The following is a 24575-nucleotide window of genomic DNA, read 5'->3' as shown; positions in this document are numbered from 1 at the left end:
AGTGCAGTGGCTCCTGGATGACTCAGGATTCAGTTTCTCCACAGGACAGGAGCAGACTGACTCTGTGTCTGCTCCAGCCCGGAGGACCAGGCAGGGGCAGAAGGCATTTTAAGATTTTAAAATAAAAAAAAAGAGGACAGCAAGTTGGGGAACAGAAAAAAGGATCTGGGAGACATTAGGGAGAGAATTGGGGGCCAGAATATGAACCAAACATACTGAAAAAAATTCTCAAAGAATTAATAGGTATATCTTAAAATGAAAGTAGAGACTTGACTTTGATAATCTCTTAACATCTAGAAGATCCTCATCAGTATACAGTATAGCTGCAGACAACTATTTTCTGAATGGCAGGTCTCCAAGGTGTAGCCACAGAGTCTGTTTTGGATCTATAGAAATGCACTTAAATCTTCTCTAGTCTGGCCTTTGCTATGGCTGTGATATGTTCTGATCTAGTGACTCTTTCCTCCTTGTCTCACTCAGCTGCAGCTATGTTCTGGGAATTTGCCAAACAAAATTCACTGAGGACATTGCTTTACCCTGTAATGACCTTTTCTTTATTCTGGAAGGATCCTATCCAAGGTTTCACCTGAGATTATATGCCCAGTGCCTGATAAGCATGTACTGAATGCTCTCTCCTATCTGAAGAAGGAGTTACATTCAGTCTTATATTTACTGTGGATGTTTAAGTCTTGCACATGCACGTGGCACCAGTTCTGTGTTCATGCATCTTTATGCCTGGCCTTTGGCATCCTATAATCTTTATGTTTTGAAGCAGGAACCATCACTTCTGTACAAAACGAAAATGATTCTACTTAGCTTTCAGGAAGCGTATGTCTGTGTTCCTTTGGCTAATAAATGGGGGTGGGATAGAATAGAGATGTTTCTGGAAACAGCAGAAAGCACTATGTAAATGTTAGCTCTTCATTATGCTTCCTAACACCAACAGCTTCTTTTCTCCAGTGGCAGCCCAGAGCAACTTGGTGCCCTAACAATAGTGGCCCAGATGTTGGCAACATCTGTCTGTTTCTCTGGGCCTTTTACAGAGAGCTAGTGAACAAAGGAGGAAGGAAATATCTTATTACATAAACATGGGAACATGTTTTCTACCTTCTTTTCATGCCCAACCCCCATAACACCCCCAATCCCCCAAGAAAAGGGATCGTTTCCTTTCATGTTTGTTCTTTGGGTATTATGTTCAATGCCTGGACTTGAAGATGCTTAGGAAACATTGGATGTGTTAGGTTCAAAGACCCATGGATTTTTGTTCAGAGAGCAGGGCTGTCAGCCAAATGGGGCAGTTTCTTTTAATTTCACAGGTGGATATAAGAGTAGTTTGAAAATCTGGAATCTCAGCCTATAACTCTTTTACTGATAGATCTTGATCAAGACAAATTAACCCTCTGTGCCTATTTTTATTTGAATAAAGTGATGCATCTAAGTTTTCTGAAGACTTCGATTCTTCCTAGTGTGTTATCAGATATCTTACAGCTGAGAAGGGCTGAAGCAAGTTTCAAATTTGCATGTAAAATAAGTATTATTTATTTCTCCTATATTTGTGTATTTCCATTTGAGAGATGGCAGCTTGGGGAATAATTGCTAGTATCTATGAATTTCTACTTGGTACCAGGGATTCCACACACCCATTGGTTAGACTATTTTATCATTCCTACACTTGCAGCAGTTCAACAGTCCTTCTGTGCAGGCACCAGTATTTCTATTCCTGTGGTAGCTGAGAAACTAAACAAGGTCATCACTTTCTCCTGTTCAAAGTATTGTCTTAAAGAAAAAAAATATTTTATAAACACACACACACACACACACACACACACACACACACACACAGTTCTTTAGCTATTTCTACATTTGTTTTATAGATAAAGGCATTGGTTCTCAAGGATTAATGTTCTTACGGGAAAGTCTAGTCAATAAACTCAACTGTTTTGAATGTTGAGTTTTATCTTACTCTGTGTCCTACCCTTTCAGATAACACTCAGATGACACTTTCTTAAGTTAAAATCAGTGAAAAAGACACCCTCAGCTCTTCTTGGGTTTCTCTACAGACAAGAAGCCATGAGGTACTCATGTATCCCTGAATATGCTCAACCAAAGACAATAAGGCCCACTGAAACATGGATGACACCTGGGATACTGACTTAGAATTTTTTAGCACACAATACCTATATAAGATGTTCAACACTGGGAGAAATCTTTGGAGATCCTCCTTTTTTAACCTTTGGTGAAACTTAGGCCTTGAGAAGAATGAGGACTTGATTAATGCAATATCAGCCTCCAGCATCAGACTAAGATGGGGTTGAATTCTGTGTCTTACATCTTTGATATCACATTGTACCTCTGTGATTCCTTATAGAAAGAATAGTGCCTTTCTCATGATCATTTCCTTAGCTCAGCCATGCATGTCAGAGATTGTGAGGGGTCAGCTGGGAATTGGAGATGCAACACTCTAAGGCTGGGGAGGCTGAAACTCCATGGTGTATCAATTCTTTCCTTCTTCCACTGGACCAGAATTCATGTATCATGATCATAACACTCTTCTTTGTGTGACCTAGAATTGTAGGGGATGGTGGAAACTTCACCATGTGGTGACTGTTCTACCACCATTTTAGAGCATCATATCCCCGATCCATGATATTTGAGGAAACACAATTGTGAATCTCCTGAACAATGGAATATCCAAAGATGAATAATCTCTATGGGGCTTTAAGAGAGGTTATACCCAAAGCAGCAAATGTTTTGTGGCTCTTCCATTCCAGGTGGTGTAAGAATTCACATGAAGTTGTGTTGAGGTTGGACATAGCATAGTACAGCACAGTATAGCACATGAAAGCGCAGTATAGCTCACGGATGCCAGTCAATATTCAGAGCTGCTGGTGACTAGACTTTTGACTATTTCTCTTATTTTCCCTTGAGAAAATTAATATCTCAGTAAATGTGCCAATTTTTACCTCTAAAACAAGAAATGAACATTGATACTAGAACCTACCTTATGAATCATTTTGAAGAATAAATTAATATAGAAGGGCATTGCAGTTCATGTCTATAATTCCATCACTCTGGAGGCCACGATGAGAATTTCCAACTCACAGGTAGCCATGAATTCCAAATATTAAGGTATTGTCTCAAATGAAACAAAACAAAAAGAGAATTGAAATGAAAATAAAGCATGCACGTTGTTTAAATATGGTCCTCAATAGTTCTGGTATTGTTCTATGTTTTATAACCCAACTCTCAAATTTAGGTATGGACAATCAGACACTACATCTATTTTGTTTTCATTTCTAGAAAAACTTTATTGCTGCTTTAGTAACAGCTTGCATCCATATAGCACTTACTGGATGCCAGACAGTTTAATCAGACAATATATATTAACTTTTCAAACACACACCACATTTCTAAGTTGTACATAGTGTCATTGTATTCATTTCAAAAGTGTAGAACTAAGTAAAGTGAGAGTCATTTATTTAGTATCTGGAATAGAACTAGGAGTCTCATTTAAGAACTGGGTCTTACCATGCCCTATTGAATCTTGATGCTCACCTCTCTACTGTGGAACAGGTGCTAGCAATACAACATAGTGATCAGAATAGATATTGCTTCTATGCTTAAGGAGAATAGGATACATTGAAAAGCAAGAATCACTGTGACAAGTCTCCACCAGGATCCTAAAATCTAGCCTCTATCACTCTCTTTTCTTATGACAGATTTTGGACAAGGTTCTAACCAACAGAGTGGTTTCCCACCAACTGCCATCTTCTCTATATTACTTTCTCAGGACTGAAATGCCATTATAATCAGTAGTAGTAACATCAGAGCCCAGTTCACACTGCAGCAGTAGGACTGTCCATTGGCCTTCTGTGCACCTTAAATTTGAATGTATTATTTAAGAACATAACACTCCTTGAATATGGAGGATGATCGAAGGTAGTATGGAAAGTAGGTTCCATTTGCACTGAGGTTGGTCTCCAGCTGTGCATTGCTTCCTATTTGGTGGCTATATCTTGTTTTTCAGCTTGTAATGGGATTTAGTTTTATTTTAGCATTGTTATACACACACTACTTACAGCTGGATTAGAACATACTTACCCCCTATGGGGTCAGGTCTGAAAGATATACCTGTCGTTCCCTGAAAATCTGACCTAATGCCTCTGAGATTCACTTGCAAAGCTGATACAAACATTCATATCTTCTTGTGACTACAAGGGTTCTATATAGGGTAAAATGCTATGTACTACTCTCACTTTAGACATAGAATCTACAGGATTTTCCTGAAATTTGGGGATGTATGCATTTTAACAGCTTTACATGAAAGCTCCTCTTTCTTGATTGATGTATTCATTAGACTCCTGTGAAATTCAGCATACAAGAAAAAAAACTATCTCTGTTATTCTCATCCTCATCCCAGAGGTGGAACTGAAGGAGGAAAAGCCTCACCCTAGCTGTGCAGATATCCCTGTTGTGTTGTGATGATAGTTTTCTTTGCTTTTACATTTTCTTAGCCTCTAGTTAACAGCAATGTGCTTGAAAATGGGAGGAGATTTTTCTAGATGCCATAAAAAATTCTCTCATTTTTTTTTCTACTGTTAGAGGTCTGTATTCTAACAGTGACTTGGGTACACATTAATATTTTTACCTGAAGCCGATTACTTAGCCTGCTTTTTTTTTTCTTTCTTCAGAGTGGATGTATTAACATCAACCTTACTGATTTTTAGTGAGGACTGCTTTAGCCATGTAACAAACTTAATTAGTGATTGCCAGTGATTGTCATGTGATAGGAGCTTAGAAACTGGGCCGAGCGTTTTGTTTCTCCTTATAAAGTGCTGCAAAACAGTGAATGCCAATTGTTAATAGCAAATCCCTGAAATTGTATGCCCATTTTTACTCCTCTCTTCCTATCTTACCAAAACAAGCTTCAAACTGCACTGTAAACATTCAGGTTCCAATCTTTTCTCTACCTCATGCTGTAGTTGTCTTATGGTGGTTCTAATTGTTTTGGCCCCTCTCAGCCTTGATCTTCTCTTTTACAAAATGGAAGAAAAGCTTTTCTTCTAGTTTGTCTTAAGGAACCCTAAAATCTCTGTATTCTGACATTTACCTAAATTGGAGCAACTCATTTGGTATGATTTGTATTTAGAAACATTTTTCAACAGCAAGTGTTCCAAAGCTACGTATTCCCAATCATGTCCTTTAACCTTAAGAGCTCTCAGCTCCCACGGACTGTGACATTTAGAAAGTGGGATTTGACTTGAGCAAGACAAGTTGTATCTGGCTTTGCTGGGTTTCTCTCCAGACACACTGTTAAGCATCTGTTCAGTATGGTATGGGGTACATGGTTTGTGCAGGAGGGAATAGCTGGCACTGGAAAGGGTGTGGAGGAGGAAGAGAGGGGTGTCAGGGTGAGGTGGTCTAAATGCCAAATACATCTGTGCTGTCTCTGCTGAATTATTAGTCTTTCCCTCCAAACCAAACACAATCTGTGTCTGCCTCAGGCTCCCTTCTCAGACTGGTGGTAGGCAGCTGGGTACCTCTGTTGCCTTCTCTGGTCTATAGAACCAAGGGATTGGCATAGACCTTTTGCTTTCTGCCAACTCATCCATCCGTTGCCCAGCCTTGTGCATTCACCATGCTCCAAAGATACTCTTCTGTTACACAGAGATAAGGTACATTAACATTTTTAGCCCAGAGTTGTTGGTCCAAATAGGATCTTACAGGTATCTCTTATTCATAAAACGGATAAAAACAACCATTTATAATGGAGCAAGCCTATCAAGCCTGCATTTAATTAGCACAAATTAACCAATATATATTTTAACAGTGGCAGTAAATACAGAAAGAGTAACATAAGAACTTGAAGTTGGATCAGCAAATTTCTCGCAGTTACCTTCAAGAGCCTCTAGTGCAGAGTCAAATGGGCTAGAAAACACTAAGTTGTTATTTGCTTTGGTCACTCTTGGTACAGTGGTACTTATAGTGTGTGTGTATATATACACTCTGTCACTGAACTCTGAGAGAGATTTTATTGTTAGAATATCTTGTTTTAATTTTTTATTTTATTGGAATTTTTTGTATTTGTCTTTCTTTATATCAGTAATTTTTTTCTAAAAAGAAAGAAAATCTTGGCAGTTATTTCAGACTCTTAATTATATAGGCAAAAATAAAATGGTTTCAACCATATGATGAAGGCTGAACTGAAACTTCTTCAGCATGTATGTTTTTCGTCTTTCATGTTATTTTAACAGAATGCTTAAAAGAACTAAAGGGAGGGAACCTCTATTTGAGCTCATGGATTCAGAGATTTTAATTCATCATTACTTGGTTCTATTGCCATTGGCTTGTACTGAAGTAGAACAATGTGGTGTGAGGGAACATGCCTCAGGGCATCTAGAAAGCAGGAAGAAACAGGGAAAGAGTTCTGTGGTGAGATATACCCTCTGAGGCACAACCCAGAGTTAGCACCTTCCCCAGTCTGGTTCTTCCATCTATAGTTACACCATTAACCTATAGTGTATTTGATTATGTATCCATCAGTGTGTAAATCCACGGATTAGGACTATGTTCTGATTCTCCAATCAGTTCCTAGCACTGTACTGATGGACAGTATAGTAAATACCAAACTTATGGGACATTTCTACCCAAAAAACAATAGAAGATGTAAGTCTTTCTCTAATATTGTATATTAGAGTTACTATTGCTGTTATGAAACACAATGACCAGAGCAACTTAGAGAGGAAAGGGCTTATTAGGCTTATACTTCCACATCACAGTTCATCAGAAGAAATCAGATCAGGAACTTAAGCAAGGCAGGAATTTGGAGGCAGGAGCTAATGAAGTGATCATAGAAGAGTGCTGCTTATAGGCTTTCTCACTGTTGTTTGCTCAGCCTACTTTCTTATAGTATCCAGGAATATCAGCCTGGGTTGGCCCTATCCACAATGGGCTGAAGCCTCCCCTATCAACCACGAATTTAAAATAAATGTTCTATAGGCTTGCCTTCAGGCTGATCTTGTAGTTGTATTTTCTCAATTAACACATACTCTTCTCCGATAAATCTAGCTTGTGTCAAGTTGACATAAAACTAGCCAAGACATACAGTGATAGTTTTGAGTATGTTGTGTCTGTGTTTGGCCAGACTTTCATATGTATATAATGCTTGGTAATTTCCCACTGCTTTTCATATCTATCATTCAATCTGATACTCCCACTTACCCTAAGAGTCAGGTCAGGTTAACTCTTCTTGCTAGTTGATTGGTGAGGAATGTAGGCTATGAAAGGCTGCATCACTCTCCCAGTGTCTCATTAAATGAATTTAGTTCTCAATTCCTAGTTTCTATGAGCCCAACTGATCTAGGTTCAGTAGTTTTTCTATGATATTTTGTTTTTAAGTGAGGAGGCACTGTCCCATAGGAACTGAAAACAGTCCCTCCTGACAGTTACCATCTGCTCCTGAGGCTCTCAGTTTGCTCTGCCTCACAGAAGGACAGACAGCCCCATTGATCATCCTGGTGAATAGTAAAAGGAGAAGTTCCACATACCAGTCAGACACACAGCAGGATGAATGCTAAAGTTCCTGCATGTGTCGGGGACAAAAGCCACAAAAAGAAAGGGCCTACCTCTTTCCAAATACAATCAATGAGAAACAAAATATCAGGCAAGGGATCTGCACCTGTTTTCCATTGCAGTGAAATTCTGAAAGTACATTGATTAAAAGGGGGAGGGTAGTGTAGATGCTTTTGGAGAGGAGGGACAATTTTCTTCCTTGAAAATTTTCTATGTGAGAATCATAATAATAACAGAAATTTACTGAGAACATTCTACTGATGCAGTTAATGAATATTAGTTTTTAGGGATTCCTGTATCCTCCTCACCCATATTCAAAACAAATTGAAAGATGAGAAAAAGAGTGAAACAGATGATGGCTAATGTTTTGTCTTTATTTATGTGAGGAGCTCCATTAAGGGATATGACAAGGACCTGATCTTCCAGTCAGTGTCAGAGCTGAGTGTTTGATACCCCATCATGTGGCCACCATTCTTTGCAAAGCAGAAATATTAGTCAAAACCCTTCCAGAGGAGAAATAGAGTCCTGAGCTCTCATTCCATGTCCAATTTGTTGCTTTGTGCCCCTCTGCTCTCTAACCTCAGTGGGAACCCTTGGGACACAGACAGAGAACAAGGAAGAATTTTTGACTAAGATAAAAAATTCTCCCGTATGTACCTGGCTAAAGCATTTTAGCTGGACCAAGAGTACAGGGATTATTCTTTTCAATTTCTCTTTCTGCTCACCTCTATTTCCACTCATTCTATCTCTCCTCTTGCAACATGCCCCGAAATTTCCAATGTCAAGGAGGACCTTATTCTTCCCATATCCCACAAACATTTCCCTTTGATGTCATAAATCAATGCAGATGAATATTCATTCACTTTATTTAGATAACTTCATGCAAGAGATCATTAACCTTATCTGCCTCCTTCAGTGAATGGGAGAATCAGATTGGATGACAGATGCACTTTCACAAAGGGCAGGATGAGGTTCAGAGAAGAAATCAGCCTACCTGTGAGCACTAACTCAGAAGCTGTCATAGGTGAGATTTGAACTCCCTAGATCAAATGCCCTGCTTTGTCATCCCTAAGCTAGCTTGGGACAACTAATGACCATGCTTCCTAGGAGAACTGTGCAAGTTAGATAAAGAACAGGAGATTCTCAGGACTAGGCCAGTTGGCAGATACTTTTTAAATGAAATCTGAGTAGACTGTAAGCAAAGGGTGAATTTTTCTGCAGAAAGTACTTTTGCTTGTTTTGCTTATCTTAGTCCTAAGCTTTCTCTGTAGAATTTCTACTCCTGGGTCCTAATGCCTTCTCCCTACAATGTTTGCACCATTTGGTCCTCTGCTAATCATTGATAGCAGGGTTAAAAAAGTTGGGGAAGGGCTTATTACCATCTTCTCTTGGCTATTATCTTCCCTGTTTCAATTTTTTGCTTTTTATATTATGATTTCTTCCAAGACTGCTAGATTTGAGTAATGGACCCAATAGTACTTTCTCTGCATAACAGATTGAATTGTATGCTGCCCAGAATTCATATCCATTCAACCATCAGGATTGGAAACAGACATTTATAGATGTCCATGGTTAAGGACATCAGCTTAAAGTTATCATTGATATCATGTCAGACTTGAATCAATTAATTCTATTATTTTAAAAACAGAAGCCATCCACTCTAACCAGTCACTGAAATGTACATTCATTTTCAGAACCTGTCTCAAAAATGAGGTACAGCTTGATAAAAATGCTTGGTTTTGACCTCTGACCTCTATAAATGCAGCACATACATGTGTACCCTTGTGTACACATATATACCACCCACAGAAAAGTAGGAGACAGATAATTCTCTTTGTTAACTTCAAGTTTTCAAGGAATTGCAAGCTATATATATATATTTTTAAAGTAAGATGACACAATACAGGAAGATGGAGAAGACAGTGTGAAGAGTCCTTATCCTTCCATCAGGAACAGGACAGCTCCCTTCCCCTGTATGCACTAGCCTCCTGTTGAGTCTGTTGTCTTTTTCCTTTATTATTCCTGGACATGCCATGCTTGACTCTCTGCCCTGATAACTAACTGTCCTGGGGATTTCCTTATCAGTCTCAGTGGGGGAGATCCTGAGGCCTTAAAGACAATTGACAGTTCCATCACCAATGACCAAAAATGGCAACCAAAAAGTGCCTCTAACAAGACTCCTATTGTGTGCCTGGTTATGGATTTTGAAGAAGCTTGATGGACAGATGATAAAAGCATTAGATGCAGTGAAAGTTCTCAAGATATGTGGCAATGCTTTCGGTGATTGCTGTTATCTCTGCCGGATACTGGTGGTGTTTAGATTCCTTGTTCTTTCACTACACGTTCTGTACTAAGAATTGTATATAAAACACTCTGCAGCATACACTTATTTGATAAGCAGGATCAGAGGCAGGAGATTCTTTGCATGAAGAGGCTTGTCAACATAACCATTTTAAAACTAGAAAATCAAGGTGGCAGGGCTGGAAGGAGTCTCAATCAGCAAAGCACTTGATGACCAGAGTCTAGTTTCCTGTTATTCACCCACATGTCAGATGGGCATAGTAGCCCACACCTAATCTTAACATCCAGAAATCTGAGACAAAGCATCCCCAGAACAAGCGGGCTATCTCAGTTTGCTGAGTGAGCTCTGAGTTCAAGTGGCCAGGTCTCAATATATAAGATGATAAGATGATAAGATGATTCTGAGTGTCACACAGTAACCTCCACCTGTACATGTGAAACATGTTAACATGCATGCATACACAACTCACATGTACAACACACACACACACACACACACACACACACACACACACACACACACAAATTGAAAGAGGAGAAAAGGGGGAAACAATAAGGCTGAGAATAAACAGGCAGGCCCAGAGCTTTATAGATGATCAGCTTAGATTCAAACCCACATTCAGAGTTACTTTCTGGCTGTCCTCTTTCAGGTAAATCTCCTTTATTTTCATATTTCCATACTGATGCATACATTGAAATTGCAGCATTTTATAAAGTTTAGAATCTGCACCATGTTTTTTTCTTTCTTTCTATTTTTGTTTTCCTCCAACATCAGATACAAGTTAGTCAGGTACACACATCTGCTTCCTAATAATTCCTATAGACCAAATGCCCTTGCCAGAAATCAATGGGGAATTAAAAGCACTATTTTCTTCATCCTTTAAGTGTGTTTTGGTCTCTCACTGAGGATAGGATTCTGGAACAACTCAAGCACAGCCCTGGGCTCAAGGGGCTAATAGATACTTAGAGAACCTTCTGCCTCCTGTCAAATCTCTTCTTCCTGCTAACCATCCAAAAATATTTGTTGAAAGTCAACAGTGTACTAATGGTACTTTTGATGACTTATTTTGGTAACTTATTTTAGGAGGAAAATAAGTTATTGTTGTTTATTAATCATCAAATTCCATTCCTATTTGGGTACAAAAAAAATGAACACATCAGCATGTAATATAATCAAATGCAGGGAAAAGTAAGTGCTAGAATGGGAGTGAAGTAAAGGTAAGGGAGAGAAGTCTTGGGATTATGATGGTGAAGGCTCTTCTAGAAGGGACTACAAGGACAAGAATATGCTCATCAACACAGTCCCTGTAGCAGGTTTCTCCCTTGCCCTGCTGCCATACCAAACCTCTTTTCCTCTGAGTAACTATGGTTTCTCAAGAAGCCAACATCAGACTAATTGTTCATGGGGCAAGTCACCTCCCCAGAGGAGACTTGCTTTACATGCCTTGCCTTTGAAGTATAGCTTACTTTCCCACTACAGACATCTCTATAATTGGCATAGTGCTGATGCTTGGCATAAGGGTAAGAGTGTTTTTGTGGATTTGGGAGCCTGGACTGAGACATTGAGTGAAGGATGAGGGGGTCTTCTCACCATCTCCTTCCAAACAACCATACTTTCTATGACAGTGACAATTTCAGGATGATCACAGCAACTTCCAGCAGATGGATTCAGACTCTAAAATCAAATCTCTGCTCTGCCACTAAACAACCTTGCAAACTCGGGCAGAATGCCCTGTTGGAGGCTTAGTATTCTCAATTGCTAAATGAAGTTAAGGATGCCTAGCTTATTTGGCTGCTGCAGCCGTCTTGTTTGTGTTTTTTTCACAATCAGGAATGTGAGGCATGGATTCTTTGTTGGCTTCCATAGTATATAAGAGACAAGGGACAGACTAGGGTCTCAGATTCCTTCCTCAGTGTATTTCTCCTAAGCCAGAATTCATGACACCATCATTCTCTGAGCACTGATGTGTTAGATCCCTTTTGTGCAGTTGTTCATTTAATCTTCACAATGCTGTCATTCCATCAAGACTATTGTTTTTCACTTTCAAATAAAAGAGCAGAGACTCCAAACAAATGCTTTGACCCAAGTCAGGCTTTCCAACTGGTAAATGACAGTGTGAACATTCCAATTCTTACCCACTGTGCTGCTCAGTGGGCTCTGTAGCAGTTCAGTCCCATTTTGGATGTGAATACACTTGATTGTCTGGGCAGTCCTCTTCCCTTTTAATTTGTCTTTAATTGGAGTTACAGTGAAGTCTGTTTTATTTCCACTCCCTCTATGATTTGCACCGGATGCTGTGAGAAACTCTTTGCTCCTCATGGTTTCCCCCTGGCACAAAGTTTATCAAACTGTGCAAGGTAGTAATTATCTGCCTGCATATCTATTCCCCCAAACAACTGCAGGTTTTTCAAGGGTGTATCTGTGCATTTCTAAATCTAGGCCTATAGTTTGGCACAGGGTCAGTATAAAACAACAAGGTGTTACAATTAAGACATTGAACAGGAGGATGGTAAGTTTGGGGCCAGCATGAATAACACATAATGAGGTCCAGGATAAAATTGGACAACATTGTCAGATCCTGTCTTAAAAGAGAATATACTGTACAATTTTATGTAACCTCTACCACAACCTATTTTAGGTGAGTGTCACTACTGTCATGTGAGAGCTGGGAAGAGTAAACATCACAGAGAGACTTTATTAAGGCTGCAATACTGGTGGATGATAAAGTGAAAACTTCTGAACTTGACTGTCTGTTTCCAGGTGTTCCCTGAAAGCAGGCAGAGAATGACTAGATCCAGGAATTCAGGCAGAGCTCCTCCCTGACCACAGAGGTTCTAGCTGTTTATCTCAGTGACTTAAAAGTATGGGAAGAAAATCAATTCTCTTTTGTCTTCATTATCCATCCTTCAGAGTGAGATCTGAGAAAGCTTGAGAGGCCACCTAAGGGTATGGAGAGGGGTACTGATTTGTGCTAAATGGCTTGTGTGAATTCTCCTGTTACAAACAGAAACAGGATGACCTGAAAGCTGTAGGTATATTTCAACCACCTATCCTCAGAGAGGTATACTTAATGGAGTCATTCATTCATTCCTTAAACATTTAACTGAAATCTATTAGGACCATGTACCATTCACAATCATTATAAAAGAAATAAAACTTGGCCTTTCCATTCATTGATTCTCAGCATAGAAATAGAGTAGGTGCATAATGATACATACTCAGTGTCAGATCCTGGAATAGATCCTGAGAAATGCGCAGTTGATTAATGTTATATCTGCTTGGCCATGTAAGGGACAGAATGACATGGTTTCTTGCCCTAGAGAAGAGCCAGCAGGGCAAGAGCCTCCAGAAGTGTTGGTGGTTGCTGGGAGCATAAGATTTGTTTGTATAATAACATACATATTTTTACATTTCTCCTTCGAGGAATGTCCTCTCTGTCAAAGTTAATGACTCCAAGATAATAAAAGACAACAGGAGTCTGGGAGGGAAGGGTGTTGTCTCTAATGTCTCAGCAAAATGGTAGAAAACTATGACTTTAGGATAGCTCTTAGGACTGTAGGAAAGAATATTGAAAACTTGAGTTAAAAATATTTAGTTTCTCAACTATGCGAAATATAAGGATGCAATATGAATTGTATAAGTAGCTTCACAGATCTAAAGGAAAAAAAGGCATGTGCACTTTGAGCCAGCTTATCAGAACAATATGAAGGAAGGAGATAAAGAGATTTAGGGAATGGAAATCCCAGTCCAAGATCCAACCCAGCTAAGTTTTTTTGTTTATACTTACAAAGACAGGCAGATTCATGAGTTCAAGGTCATTGTGAGACAGAGGGAGTTTAGGGAAGGTCCAGGCATGTGCTTATGCTTCCTGTCTTTTTCTAGGAATCAAGGGGCTATTGTCAGTGGATGCTAATTAATGGGATAATCAAAAGAGAACCTGGGGTAATGACTGAATTGATATGTAAATAAAAGCTGGATTTTTGAGATGCAAGAGATGAGTTATCCAGAGAGTTTTTAGAATAGCAAGAGAAAGCTGTCTAGAGCAGAACACACAGACACAGACACAGACACACACATACACACACACACACACACACACACACACACACACACAGAAAGAGAGAGACAGAGACAGAGAGACAGAGACAGAAACAGAGACAGAGAGACAGAGAGACAGAGAGAGACAGAGAGAAACAGAGAGAGACAGAGAGACAGAAACAGACAGAGAGAGGGAGAGAGACTATGAGGGAAACAGGGAGGGAGCAAAGGAGGGAGGGAGGGAGGGAGGGAGGGAGCACTATTAGCTGAGACCCATGATTTGAGTTCAAGTCATTGTTTTCCCACTCCCAGACACCCCTTCCTCACAACCCCTTTCCAAGCTAAGGCTGGTCCAAGGGAATAGATAATATTCAAGTTACCCTACAAAGCCTTATGTTCTCTGATAAGCCAACATGACTCAGTGGGACTAGGGAGTGATCACTTGACCTAGCTATTTTAGAGAACTCATGTCCCTAGAGTTATGACTTAAAAAACTAAATAAGGAAGTCAGGTGGGGCATTTCAGTCAGAGGAACACTGTGATAAGAAACACATCAGGTTGCTGTGGGTTTTTTTTAGCTGCAGTAGTGTCTTCATCCACACTTGCAGTCTTAGGCAAAGTAGCAAAAGCAAATAGGTATTCCATCTGTCCTAAAAAGGTTTCAAGGTCAGCTTTGGCTTTCTTGTCTTCTAAAATAGTAGAGCAAGGATGGCTATTGTCAGTCTTTTTGGCTGGTGTTGGGAACACACACTGATGATCCCAACAATGGACAGGCAGAATGAAGATCACAGGTTCAAAGATTACTTGGCCTAAGAAGCAAGCTCCAGATCTGCCCGTGAGATTCTATCTGATTATTGATTAGAAAAGAGGTAGAATGCACACTCCTAGGAAGGAACACAGTCATGCCTCACAGCCTGGCAGCAGTGTGAGATGTATTGAGACTATCTCACACTACATTATCTGGCAAAAACTGATGCCATCAATACCTCACATTTAATTTTTTGAGGGAAATAGTCTTGAATCAACAATAAGGATGTTACAACTCCTGAAATCTGCTAAATGCAACTCATTATGTTAGATGTGTTGTCATATACCATGATCTGATTGAGTTCCCCTCATTACCTCTCAGTTACATGCTAGTAACACTGTAGATAAAAAAGGAGGAAAGTTAAATGGCTTAACTACAGCACACAACTAAAATGTAGTAGAGCCAAGATCCCACCCATGTCTGTAGGGGTAATGGTCGGTATCTCATGCCTGAGCATTTGTTAGCTTCACTCTAGTGGTTAAGTTATTGTCCATAGGATTCAGATTACGTGAAAACTTAACTTCTTTTCTGACAGGGTCTAAAGATGACTCAGGATAGATAATCTGTAAAGCAATAGGTAGAAGTTGAATACTTCCTAAAGAACCACAGTGCATTTCTACATGTTCCCCCACTTCAGCATTGTCTTGGGAAATAAAATATGCATCTAAGACATACATGATAAATAGGGTGACTTACTTAAAAGAAAAACACCTTTTATTTTCTTTAATAGGACCTCCTTAAACAGGTCAGCCAATATCTCCCTAAAGGCAAAGAAGCAAATGTAGATAAATATAACTAATTATACACATACAGAGGGGTGTGGGTACGTAGTTACAGATGTGAATATGTATAAGTATTTATATACAACAACTTATCATTTTCCTGTATTTATCTTCCTTTAGCTAATTGATTATTTATGCATGCAAACATCTTTCATTCGATTATGGGTTAGGATCTTGCATAATGTAGGGTATTCTTCAGAAAAAATAATTACATCAGTCCCTCTCTGGCCCAGTAATAAAATCCAGAGCTCCTTCTTCCTCCCCCAGTAGCCAGCTGCACACTTCCACAGCCCTAATGTACATTAGTTTTCATCAACTCGAAAACCAGGGGCTCTCAGTTGTTAGTATTAGTGCCTCATGTGCTTGTTCATCTTTTGTTTCTGTTTTTTTTATATGACTTTTCTGTACATTAGGATATTTAGGATATTTCCCTAAATTGTCCTGACCTCTACTTAGTACTCACTAGTTGATAATACAAATCTTATACCACCCCTAACTGTGACAGCTGTAACTACCACTCATTTCAAATGGCTCCGGAGGCACAAATTTATCCCACATTTGAAACACTTTTATTATTTCATGAGAAACCTCAGTGGTCTCCCTGATTTCTGTCTCCATACTACATACAACATAATCTTCTTATAATCACAGCATGTTTTCTACAAATCTATGTCAAAAATAAAGCTTGCTGAGTCCTCATGAATATCTCAAAAGTGTACATTTGATACTAGCTTACTCACAAAGACGGAGTCCTGCCTGTGTGACTAGGACTTGAACTTCATACCACAGACCTCCAGCTGAGTCAATGGGAGATGAAGTAGATCTGTTTCTACTGGCTTCCATTATGGTAGGAGAATGAATGTAGAATTAAGGAAAGGAAGAGGGGAGATAAAGGCAAACAGATCATCTAGCACTCATATAAATGACACTATGAAAGCTATCTAGATCTGGGACAGGAGAGAAATGGAAGCTTGCAGAACCTCTTCCATCAAGCACATTTTCTTGACTGACAGGTTTATTAGCAACTGTGGTGGGTACTGGCTGCAAGCTCTTTCTTGAAACCTTTGTTGGATATTCTATGATCTTGGCCAAAACACTCTTCTTCTCTTGCTGACAGAAACAGTTTCCTTATATGTAACACAAGGAATTGGATTATTTTCTTACAATTGTTACAGTTTATGCATAGACTGAAGCCCCAGAGAAACTTCTGAGAGAACCTGGAGGCTTGTCTCACCCTACCTTACTACCTCTGTCACTAGCCATTTGACCAAATAGAATATCCAATGGGTCACCTGCTCAAACCTATTGTGCGGCTGGCTGCCAGAAACAAGTGGCAAGAAGGGAAGGACATTACTTGGGAGAATATGCATGTTCACAGCTCTGAGGATTAAAGGCCCGTGTTCTTATCACTGCTGAACAGAGTATTATAAATCCAGACTTAGAATACCAAATCCCCTTGCGGCTTGGCCATCGTGAGGGAATATTAAAAAGGCCAGAGACAGAAATAATCAGTTTCCGAATGACACATTGTCAAATAAAGCATTTCCCATATTATCCCCTTTCCATTCTCTTGCTTCTTCTCCTGTGCCTGGGTATTTTAACGTGAGAAATAGATGAAAATGAGGCCAGGCAGAATGACATCCCAACTCTGAATTCTCTGAAGCCTCTTGCTTGGGAGGGTATTTTGGGGGTGTTTTTTAATCCCTAGACTCTTTAATTTATGGGGTTTAATATTGTTTGTGTAAGCACACTAGGTGAACATGCTCAGATAAATAGCAGAGCAGCTAAGGTGACACACAATGTATAATCAGGGGCTATGTGGTTGCCAGTAAGAGTTACTGACAAGCCTTACTTGCATGTCTCCAATGTATCTAGGGACAGGTTTAGGCACCTGGATACTTCTTACAACATTTTCTACAGTACAACATAAGCTAGGGAATAGCAGTTCACAACCTGTCCTGGAACGATGGACACAAATGGTCAGTTGAATGCAGTACAGCCAGATCACTGGGAGCACTGCAACACTTGAAGCAAAGGGGCAAAGATCCTGTGATGGTTCATGTCAATAATAGACTTGATTGGACTAAGAATGTGCAAAGTACACCATTGTTTGTATCTTTAAGGATGATTCCTAAGAGGTTTAATTCCGCAGGGAAAGAAGGAAAAATGAGAGACTAGGCATTTTCTCTGCTCCCTGGTTCCCATAGTGTGATGATACACTTTGTTTTTTCTATGATAGACTAAAACCATAGGTGCACTAAAAGCTTCAACCCTTCATTTCTTTCTCAAGTGTTTATTCATGGTGCTGTAACAGCAGGCATTAAAGATGTCCTCAGAAGACATAATATCTAAGATGAAGAGTATGGTAGGAAGAATTGTAATGAGCAGATTAGATTCCTAGGGCTTCTACAACAGCTATCAAACTAGGAGGCCTAAAACAAAATAAAATTATTCTCTCATAACTTAAGAACAGAAATATCCCAAAAGATGTCCCCAAGGGTCACTAATTCTCTACCTCAGCTTGTGAAAGAAAGCCCATGGACCAGTAGTATTCCATGGCCTTCAGCTGGGTCATCCTAATTTATGTCTTCGTCTCTATGTTCTCTCCTGTTAATGGGACACCAGCCAATTTGTTTAGGATCTTTCTTAATTTCATATGCTCTGATCTTCACTAAGTATATCTACAAAGTTCCAATTTCCAAATGAGGTCACCGTTTCAGGTCCTGTGAGGGCGTGATTCTTGGGGTACATTATTCAGTGCACACTGTAGAGTGAAAGATCACTTTAGGTGGAGGCAATAATGAATTGATTTAAGGGACTATTCTAGTTTGGGGACAGGCAAGCCAGATAGTTTGACTCTATGGTGAGATATGCTAGGCCAGATAGGTCAGCCTTGCAGGGAATAGAAGCATGGAAAGGAAGTAAGGTTGCAGACATAAAAGATCAGGAGTGCCTGGCTAAGAAGTCTAGATGTTATTCTTTGAGTCTAGGGGAGCTAGAGGATAGGTTTAAGCCAAGGGGACAGAGTCCCAGTAGGCTTCTTTGGAAATGATTATTCTCACTGTGAAGAATTATGCTAAAGATTTAAAAAGACAACACATCGTGATCTGAGTAAGGGAAAGTCCACAGTTAGCAGCCTCCTTCCTTTAGTTTCTCTATTTCTCTGCTCTAGAACAAATCTTTTCCCTCTGTCCACACACACTTGTGCAAAACAACTGATAAGCAGTACACTGCTATTTGAGGGAGTGGATTTTCAGCCCTTCATCATTCTTGTTTACCTTAAAAACAAACCAACAAACCAACAAGCCAAATAGTTTCCCCCTCAGATTGGATTTGGCATCAGGTTGACTCTGAGACCAAAGGGCCTCAGTGTACTAGTCTTTGAACTTTGCCTTTTTCAGCTTGCTTTATGAAAAGTCACAATCCTCCACCCATCACTTCTCCCTCCTCCTATGATACTTGTTTTGCCCTGCGAGATTTTGTTTTGGCCACCAGTGTCTGGATTTGCTCAGAGGCTGGATGTCCTAGCTCTTGATGACACATCAATTACTTTTTCTTTTTCTTCACTTGTCCCTGGTGAAAGAAGCTGTAGTCGGAATGTGGCACCATCAGCACGGGTCAGTTAGCGCAACTTTTGCCACTTTTGGTTTACTTTGATTTGCTATTTCTTCCTGCTGAGTCACTTCTTTTTTTCTGTCTTAAGTAGAATGCCCATAGGAGACAGAGAAGTCCAGTGGTTCTCTCAAGGGCATCATGCTTATGCATAGCCCACCAATTTGCCCTACATTCTCCTGCTTTTTAGTTGTTTGATACAACAACCCTGAAGGTACCCTGATGGAGAACATTTTATAGTGCGTGCTTACCAGCAGCCAATTTCCAATATGTTCTCCACATCCCTTAACTCTCATCGTATCTCTCTCTACAAAGAAGTTTTAACTCACATATTTTACATATACTTGAAAATTTATACATATGTGTATCCAAATAAAGTCATGTAGTGGGGATGGATATGTTCAGTTTACACTATTGATTTCTAAGTTGTGACATCTAGGAAAATATTCCTTTGGACCTTACTGTAGATCACTGCTAAGGTCAAGGCAGTACTTCAGTCCTGTTATAATGCTCTCACCTCAACTTTATACCCACTTACATTCCAGCTCTACCCATTTCGAGAAAGGATGTATATATGTTTACTGTAGTTAATTAGGGGTCTTAGATAACATTATATTGTTCATTGTGTATGTGGTCAGCAGGATGTAGGGAGCAGGTTAGTAAAACGACAATAAGACTTTTAAGTGGTATCCACTGGAGTCACCTTCTCTCAAGACACACCAACAGAACTGAACTAAGAGTCACCAAATCTCAAAGAGGTGAAATATGATACAAAATGAAAAAAAAGGAGATTTATTTTCTGATATTTTGGAGATGAGGTGAGACTAGGAGAGTGTAAAACTCCTGCTATTGACCTTTGGCAGGGACCAGGAAAATGAATGCATATTCCGGGAATACCCCGACCTTGGAAACTCATAGCCAAGATCATGTCATGAATTTTACAAGTAGTTAAGTTACAGTCAGACATGTGCCACCATATTTCTAATACGCAGAGGTGAGATGAGCTAAAGATAAACAAATTTCAGTTTCCCTTAAGTTTCTGATTAAAGGAGCCTTGGGAAGTTTTCCTTTTATTCATTTTTCATTCATTCATTCTCCTAAGATGTATTAAGTACCTACTGTGTGTCCCAGGCCCCTTCTTGAAAAATCAAAGATTAAAGAACTTAAAACGAAGAAAATGCAGACTGTAGAAATTTTTTGGATTTGGATAATGCAGTCAAATACCATCTGAAAGCTGTGATGGAGTGTGGGGAACTATCTCATGTTGCTTTTGGGACACTCATTTTGAAGATAATAAAATAAGGCTGAGAAAATATGAGGCATTGTCCTGGAGCTGCGAATTAATAAGCAGCTGCCTGCATTTAACAAGGTAGATTGGTTTAACATGGCTGTTACTAATATCTTTTTGTCTTCCTATCAAACTTGTAAAGAAGGGAGAATGAGACTCTTATTCATCCTTGATGGCAATGAAATTAAAGCACAGATAAGTCAAAGTTTTCTCAGAGTCTCACAGGTTGTTAATGAAAAAAATCTGAACTGTGAAGTCGTGTCTCTCGACCAATAAAATCCATCCATGGTAGAACCCATGGACCCAGCCTAAGCAAGGCAGATAGGAAAACAATCTGGGTCTACTATTGACAAACCAGTAACCCATCTCTTTGCCCTTCTTTATTTCTCCTCCAGGGTGGACTCATTGCACTGCTTCTCCTGCTGCTGGTGTTCACGGTGGCACTGTATGCCCAGCGGCGCTGGCAGAAGCGCCGGCGTATCCCACAGAAGAGCGCAAGCACAGAAGCTACCCATGAGATTCACTACATCCCATCAGTGTTGCTGGGTCCTCAGGCCAGGGAGAGCTTCCGCTCCTCCAGACTTCAGGCACACAACTCAGTTATCGGTGTACCTATCCGGGAAACCCCTATCCTGGATGACTATGACTATGAAGAGGAAGAGGATCCACCCAGGAGGACCAACCATGTCTCCCGTGAGGATGAGTTTGGTAGCCAGATGACCCATGCCCTAGACAGCTTGGGAAGGCCAGGAGAAGAGAAAGTGGAATTTGAGAAGAAAGGTGAGCCCTTTTAACATTCTGTCTTTCCTGGGGCAATCTGGAGCATAGGGAGAGGTGCAGGGGTTGGGGACATACACAAGGTCTTTTGAGATCAGTCATTATAGATCTTAGACTCATCACTCTGCTGAGTTATAACTCCATGTCTTTTGGTTCTTCACTAATTACAGAAATATCAAATCAATACCTGGAGATTTGAGGGCACCAGAGTGTCCATAGTCCAGTACCTCTGAAATTTTCTTAACTACCTCCCTTGACAATCTTTTCACTATCAAGAATATGGTCTATTTCCAAACATTCTGATTAGAAGGTTGTTTTGCTTCTCCCACAAAACTTGAAAACTATGTCTTTGTCCTTCTTGTACATGAAGAAATTGAATCTGTTCCTCCTTCTCCAAGAAATATCTTGGGAATTTTGACAAGAGAAAAATAGAAAGTGCCCCTTACTTCTGTAAATCAGCCTCTTCAGCCTTCTCGAGTGAAATACATTTCCAACATTTCACTATCCTGGAACTGTCTCCTGGATGGAGCTTCTCATTTTTCATATCTTAGAGTGTTATACCTAGGTAGACACCACTCTTGTTCAACTGGGAATGTTCCAGTGCTGAGCATCATAAAATTTTCACCTCTATCTGACATAATGACATAGCCCTCATCCCCAACATACTCTCCAACATGGAGATGGAAAGAAAAAACATCTTAGAATGGAGGGGGGTGTCACCACTATTGTTCTTGTTTGCTGACTTCCTCTTCCTCCATCTTTCCATACCCCCTTCTTTCCTCCCTCCAGTCCTCTCTCTTATGAAGATAGATCCATATGATAGAGTCTACACTTATAAGCAAGTATTTATCAGTAGGTATTACAATAGAAACAGGGCTCCCATTTGCAGTATTGCCACTTCTGTGAACCTAGGCAAGTTACACGTTCATCTCCCATCAGATGTCATGGCTACAAGTCTTCTTCTTTGAAGAAATTTTAAGGTTTCAATGAGTTATAACATGCGAAGTCTAAGATTTGTAGTCAATGCCTCCCCTCCCCGACAAACACCTGCTGGCTGTTATAGCTACTCATTTCATCTCTCTTCAAAGTAGTTTCAATGCAGTAGACACTGTATTAGCCCTGGAATGGTGATGTGTAAGACAGAACCTCTGTGCTGCCCTTAGGTAGCAGAGTGGGAGTCTTCCTGAAGATAAGTCATGCTTAGGAAGACAATCCAAAGCTCCATAAGTATCTCCATGCCACTCACCTAGGATGCAGCAGAGTTGAGATCAGAGATTTAGTCCCCAAATCTTCAGGAAAAATATTCGTTGTTGTAGATAGTTATCTGCTTCTCATGATCAGAGTGGACTGTGAATATCCAGATGATGGCTCATTTGTCTGAGAGGTTGGCTTTTCCTAAGCTTTTTGCTTCTTAAAGTGGATGAAATGTGTCCATTCCAAGATCCATACATTTTTTTTCTTCTCAAAGAGGGAGGAAGATCCTGACTGATAGGACTGTCATAGCAGAAGACAGCACAATGCTGAATTTGGCTGACTCTTCAAAAGTTGAGGGAGGATTCCAGTCTTCTTGTTTTCTGAGATGCCTCAGTATCTGCTCCTTTCAGACCTCCCACTCAGTAACAGCTCAGCAGGGATTCTTCTGCTGGTGGATTGCTTGTTTGTTTTGTTTGTGTGTTTATTTTTATTTACCAAACTGACCTCTTTTAGACAAAAGAACTAGTCTCAAATTCTCAGAAACCTGAACATCAGTGTTAAGAAGGCCAGGCAAAAGTACATGATTCATGAGAGGTAGGCAGCATGGTGGGGTGCAGGGGGCAGTATTGCACTGAGTCCAAATCCTCAGCTTACTGGTAGAATGACTTCTTAAAAAAAACTTGTTAGACATCGTTTATCCCACATCTTCAGTTTCCCTGATTTCAGCATACGTATATAATTCATTGGCATACCCACATAATTTTTTGTCAAGTTCATAGGACTTGGGATCAAGAATGAAAGTCAAGAACAAAAGCTGTCAAGAAGAAAACAGAACACTTTCCTTTCAACTCCCAGCATCACAAAGAGTTCTATCCACCCTTGAGGAGGCAAATTCTAAAGGTAGTTCCTCAGCATTATAGTCTTGAATTCATGGTCCTCCTCTAGACTAGAAATGGAAAATTCCACTATCAGATCACAAAGACCTAGGTGTGTCAATACAGCTCAAGCCTGGGCTCTCTTGCCTTTCTCCTGAGAAAACCACAGAAGTCTGTTCTTTAGAAGGTACAAAATATTAACAAGACACAGAGGCTGGGAAGTCTATGAGCACTGAGTATCAGAACACAGTTAAGGGACAGGAATAGGTGCAAATCTCTTAAGGAACAAAAGATGATTACAACTTACAAGGGTTCATTAGGTATTTACAAAGAATCAGGTGAGTATTATTTCAAGGTTCCAAAATCAAAAGACAAATCCTTAAGGAGAAAGAAATATAATTTATTATGTTTTATCATTGTACATGCATACCTGCATTGAATCACCACACTAAGTATGTATAATTATAAAATAATAATTAGGGATGCAAAAATGATCCTACAATATTTTAAAATTATATTACCAGAGGTTAATTCTATATGTACATTTCAGTCTTGCAATTTGCCTTTGGCATTAAATTGCTTCAGCCAGATTGAATTGTACCAACCTCAATTTGAGCTCAAATGTGCAGGTCTTGCAGGAGGGAGTACAAAACCTGAAAGAAGACAATTTTAAAGTGAGAACTGCTTGAGGTTGCATGGGCTCAAGGATATTGAGGAGAGATAATGTTCAAATGGAATGCACTGATATCACTCTATCCACTGTTAGATATAGAAATGTTCTTCTGATACTATTGGGTAGTCGTGCCCTGTGCCCTGGGTCCATCCAGCACATGATATCCTCTTGATCTTCCTACTATCCAGCAGTGGATTTATGACCTTTCCCCAGTACAATGATTGAATGATTTTGCTGTTGTTGTTGTTTTGTTTTGCCATATTTATTTGGACTAGTTTGAGCCTGTGATATGGAAGTTCTGTGATACTTTTACTGCCTATCACCCTTGGCATCAAGTGAGTTGCTGAACATTTACCTGTGCCAATAAATGGATATTCATCACTATGCTTAATACAAAAGGAAACTCACAGTATTTCAATTCTAATCTCCCTCCTCCCTTTTAAGCTTCCTATGAAGATTATGCATGGAAGCATAATGAAGTCAGAACAAAAAATGTATGCGTTTATTGAAGAATAGTATAAAGGGTAATGAATGTGCATTGCATTTTTAAAATTAGGTTTTATGATGAAAGAAATGTGTGCTAGTCATAGCAGAAAAAAGGAAAGGTGGGAATGAGGGGAGGGAAGGGAGGTGAGAAGAAAGAAAGACAGAATA

The 24575-nt window shown here is 39.7% G+C and overlaps 1 protein-coding gene across 2 annotated transcripts in view; it reads left to right on the top strand.

The window, feature by feature from the left end:
* Astn2 (astrotactin 2) overlaps positions 1-24575 on the top strand; it is a 931927-nt gene that overhangs the window by 185301 nt on the left and 722051 nt on the right. For both annotated transcript variants that reach the window (XM_028779954.1, XM_028779955.1), the window contains exon 3: positions 20798-21182. In XM_028779954.1, the coding sequence (XP_028635787.1) occupies positions 20798-21182 (385 nt within the window). The remainder of the gene's footprint in view (positions 1-20797; positions 21183-24575) is intronic.

The sequence above is a fragment of the Grammomys surdaster genome, unplaced genomic scaffold (assembly GCF_004785775.1).
Source record: "Grammomys surdaster isolate TR1022 unplaced genomic scaffold, NIH_TR_1.0 363, whole genome shotgun sequence".
Lineage (NCBI taxonomy): Eukaryota > Metazoa > Chordata > Mammalia > Rodentia > Muridae > Grammomys > Grammomys surdaster.
This window is presented reverse-complemented; position numbering and strand designations above follow the sequence as displayed.